Source organism: Heteronotia binoei, chromosome 14, assembly GCF_032191835.1.
Source record: "Heteronotia binoei isolate CCM8104 ecotype False Entrance Well chromosome 14, APGP_CSIRO_Hbin_v1, whole genome shotgun sequence".
Lineage (NCBI taxonomy): Eukaryota > Metazoa > Chordata > Lepidosauria > Squamata > Gekkonidae > Heteronotia > Heteronotia binoei.
In genome coordinates this window covers 46,515,659-46,519,791 of record NC_083236.1, presented here as the reverse complement: position 1 = coordinate 46,519,791, position 4,133 = coordinate 46,515,659, and the positions used below count along the sequence as shown (strand labels likewise).

The window sequence follows — 4,133 nt, the reverse complement described above, 5'->3', positions numbered from 1 at the left end:
CCTTTCCTTGTGGTTCAGGGTGGCTTAGAAGAAGAGCTGGTTTTTATATCCTGCTTTTCCCTACCTGAAAGTGTCTCAAAGCAGCTTACAACCGCCTTCCCTTCTCCCTACAACAGGCACCTTGTGAGGCGGGTGGGGCTGAGAGAGTTCTAAGAGAACCATGACTGGCCCAGGGCCACCCAGCAGGCTCTGTGTGAAGGAGTGCAAAGCCAGTTCTCCAAATTAGAGTCCACTCCTCATAACTACTACACGACACTGGCTCTCTTAACCACACCACCACACTTACAATAATAATGGGAAAAAAAAATTATTTTTCAATCTCCTGTACAGGCCTGGGGGTTGGCTACTTCCTAGGATCCGTGCCTCAGAAACTACAGGCTAAATGGCTGAACAGAGAATTTAGCTAAAGTGGAAGATTGTCAATTATTTGATCACAGTCCGTTAAACCAAAAATGGCCTCATGTAGGAGGAAGGAGGGGGGAGGGGAATCACTTCATAGCATCATCCTCAACCAACAAAACGGAGGGGCGCTTTATCTGACTACCTTCTGGAAGTATTTTTGATCTGATCAAAAGCCCGCCTCCTCTTCCTCTAACAGTAGTAAGAGCCCTTCACAGGTGGCCTCTGCCACATGCCCCACCTGCAAGCTTTGCAGCAAGGCTACTCAGGGGAGGGGGGGAGCCATCTTGTTAAAGAGTGCCTCATCCCCAAGTCTGGGTTGGCATCAGCACACCGTGAGGTGGGGGTAGCTGCCAGTGCTGGGGGCTTCCAACAGGGCTGGCTACTATCACCTTCCCTCCCCCCACTTGCTGCAGCTTCTCCCCCCACCCCTGCTCTAAATGCTCGTGTGACTGAAGAAAGGACTGCGGGCCAGTGCTAGTGGCTGTGAGCATTGGCAGAGGCGGGAGAGCTCACAAGAGGGCAGGGGAAGAACACACAGGTAAGCGGGAAATGCGCAGATGGGTGGGAAAAAGGAGGGTGTGCGGGAAAGGCAATCGCATAGGAGCTACAGAGCAAACCTCCTTTAGGGAGGAAGTGGGAGAAGGAGATCTAGCTTTGCCAGGCTCTCTCAATTGCACAGCAGAGCTACTGAGCCAAGCCTCTCTTCCTTCTGTTGGCTGAGGCGCAACAAGCCAGCAGGGTGGATAAGGCTGAGTGTGTGTGTGTTCGTCTGTTCTTTACAAAGTTTATATCGCCCCTACTTGGCATTACGTTTTATGATACACATGGCCTGGCCCGACAAGGTGAAGATCCGGCCCTTATAACAAATGAGTTCAACATCCCTGGTGTAGGCATTTTTCTTGCTTTTTAGCAAGGAGTTTTTTAAAAAAAAAACAACAGTAAAAATTCACCAAATTTACTGTCACCTTTACTCAAAGCATGCCTACTTGGGAAGAAGCTGTTTTAGAGTTACTGAGACATCTCAGGTAGGCAGAACACAAAAACCATTTTTTTGATCAATGCATTTTTCTTAAAAAAAACATTTTTAATGTATCACGTTTTAAAGACCTCCACAACCAAGTGAAAAGGCAGCAAGGGAGGCATCCCTCCACAAAATGTGCATTTCAGAACAAAAAGCTGGAAGTCGGCCTGCTATGGCCCCAATTCTGTTATTGCTTCAAAGAAATAATGACAGATCTTCCAGGTGTCTCCTAAGTCTATGGGAGCAAACTACAAAACAGGTATCCATGGGTTTTTCATTAGATGGTAGAAGATGCCATTCATTCCTCTTGGTTTTCTCAAGCATTTCTGAAACCTGTTCACTATGTTTTCTGGTGTGGCCAGTCCAGCTGCCAAAGGCTAGTGCCAATAGATTCAATAACCAGGCAGAGGAAAGGTGTAGCAGTCACATGCTGGTTGGAAAGGAACTTGCAAAGGAAAAGAACACTGTCCAACTGGGGCTTCAGATCTCTCGGTCGTGCAGATTCCCAGAGGAGAAAAAGGCTGGAAAGTGATCCCCTAACGGGCACTGGGCCCCAGCGCAGCGTTTAGCGGTTGGCTGCAAACCACAATCCGATTTAAGCAGTAGCAGCCGGAGGCTCCACCGCTTCTGTCTCCGACGGCTCCTGGGTAAGGGCGGTTTTGCGCTTCACGGCGCGCAGGAGGCTTTGGCGCATCAGCGGATAGAGGCGCTGACAGCCGTCGAGGCCGAGGCGCACTGCTTGAGCCCAGCTGTCGGGGGGCCCTCCCTCGCCGCTGCCCAGCAGCCCCGAGACCTGGTTCAGTGAGGGCAGGAGCGCCACGGTGAGGCGGGCGGCGGCAGCGCGCTCTTCGGGCTCGCCGGGCTGCAGCAGCCACTGGCCGCCCTCCGAGGACGGCGCCTTGCAGAGCGCGCAGGACACCACGAGGTCGTAGAGCTCGATGCCGGCGTCGGCCAGGGCCAGCCCCGCAGCGCACAGCGCGGCCGCCAAAGCCGAGCCGCCGTCCTGCAAGAGCAGCGCGCTCACCTCCACCTGCGCCCGCGGGTAGCGCGCCAGGCGCACGGCCGCTTCCAGCGCCTCTTGCAGCGCCAGGCTCAGCTCCGGCTCCCGGTCGCTGGGCCGCCCGCGGGCTCCGCGCCCGGAGAAAGGCGCCCGCCGGAACTCGCACACCAGCCGGCCCCGGGGCTCTCGGCTCGGTGCCCCCCCGCCGCCCCCTGCGGCTTCGCGCGGCCCAGCCACGGCGCACAGCACTTTGGTGCCGCCGTCCAGTTCCACGTAGGCCGAGCCTTTCGCTTGGCTCAGCAGCCCCACGCGGGCGAAAAGCGGCTGCAGCGCCGTCGGGTCGCGGGGCGCATCCCCTGCGGGCGGCGGCTCGCCTTCCTTGGCTCCCGAGGGCACGAACAGCAGCGGCGTCTGCGACTCTTCCGGACCGGGCACCCGTCTGTGGTCCAGCGGCATGGCCTCTCCGCCGACGGCGCGCTTTGCTCCGGAAGGGAAGCAGCCAGGAGCCGCCCCCCAGCCTGCCTGGACGCGCCCTCTGCTGGTTTCCGCCCGCACTGAGATGCGGCACACAAAACACGCGGAGCCTTCCGGCGGTTGAAAAATTCACATTTATTCCGGCGTACATTTGCGGGACTCGGAGCTCCCTTCTCAGATGTGTACGTTTTGCTGGCACACATATTTATACCGAAATCTACAAATAAGCTGTTGGAATAAATGTTAGGCTCCAGTGGCACCTATAGTTGCCAGGTCCCCCCTGCTCCTGGCAAGAGATGCCAGCCTCCAGATGGGACCTGGGGATCCCCCGGAATTACAGACCAGCCTCAGCCTACAGAGGTCAGCTCCCCTGGACAAAATGGATGTTCTAGAGCAGGGGTGGCCAAACGTGCTTAAAGTAAGAGCCACATAGAGTTGTTTGAGAGCCACAAGACATGAAGGCCAGATGTTTGAGGGCTGCAAGGAGGGAAGGAAGGAAGGCAAATAGATGGGGGAGGAAGGAAGAGGTGGAAAGAAATGCATTCTTCAAGTTGCCAACTGCGTTGGCTTGGAGAAGTGATTTAAAGAGAAATATCTTCTCCAACTTGAGTGATTGTGAGGCTCTCCAAGCCCTCACTGCCCCAATGTGTGTGAAAGAGCCCCATGTGGCTCCTGAGCCGCAGTTTGACCACCCCTGGGGTCCCTGTCCCAGGCTCCATCCCCAATTCTCCAGGTGTTTCTCAACCTGTATCTGGCAACCCTACCCTCCCATATCCATAGAGGTGGCACAAGACTCCCTTTTGCTTTGGCAGTCTGTGCCTGCACCACTTTCCTTTCCAGAACATCTATAATTTTAGCATCCTTCTGATCAGCACTGCTAGAAAATTTGCCCTGCAGCTCAACAGTAGAAGCCCTCACATACTAATAATTAAGAGCAGCCAGAGGTGATGGAAAGGAATCTGCATGCCCCTGCTTTGCAGGCAGTGGTATTTCTGGTAGGAAAGCAACCTCTCTTAACTCCAGCAGCTTCCTCAGCATCATTCCTCCCCCCTTTGTCTATTCCTAAGGAGCTGTGGCCTCAGCTACCCGTAGGAACAACAGCACAACGTGAGTTTGATCTAACCCACCTATTGAAGGGGATTGCTGATAGGCTTGTTTGGCAATAAGGAGCCTACATTGGCACTTGGCTGCTGAGTCTAAGGATCCCATCATGAGTCCAGAGTCACACCCTCTAGG

General features: G+C 54.9%; 1 protein-coding gene across 1 annotated transcript; it reads right to left on the bottom strand.

Annotated features, from left to right (window-relative positions):
• Positions 1-1,465: 1,465 nt before the first annotated feature.
• Positions 1,466-2,961, bottom strand: EXOSC6 (exosome component 6). Its single transcript, XM_060253902.1, has one exon. The coding sequence runs from the start codon at positions 2,877-2,879 to the stop codon at positions 2,019-2,021; it is 861 nt and encodes a 286-aa protein (XP_060109885.1). The 5' UTR covers positions 2,880-2,961; the 3' UTR covers positions 1,466-2,018.
• Positions 2,962-4,133: the final 1,172 nt, after the last annotated feature.

Excerpts from the sequence above, each read along its gene's own strand:
- EXOSC6 (XM_060253902.1), bottom strand. The coding sequence starts at position 2,879 with ATGCCGCTGGACCACAGACGGGTGCCCGGTCCGGAAGAGTCGCAGACG.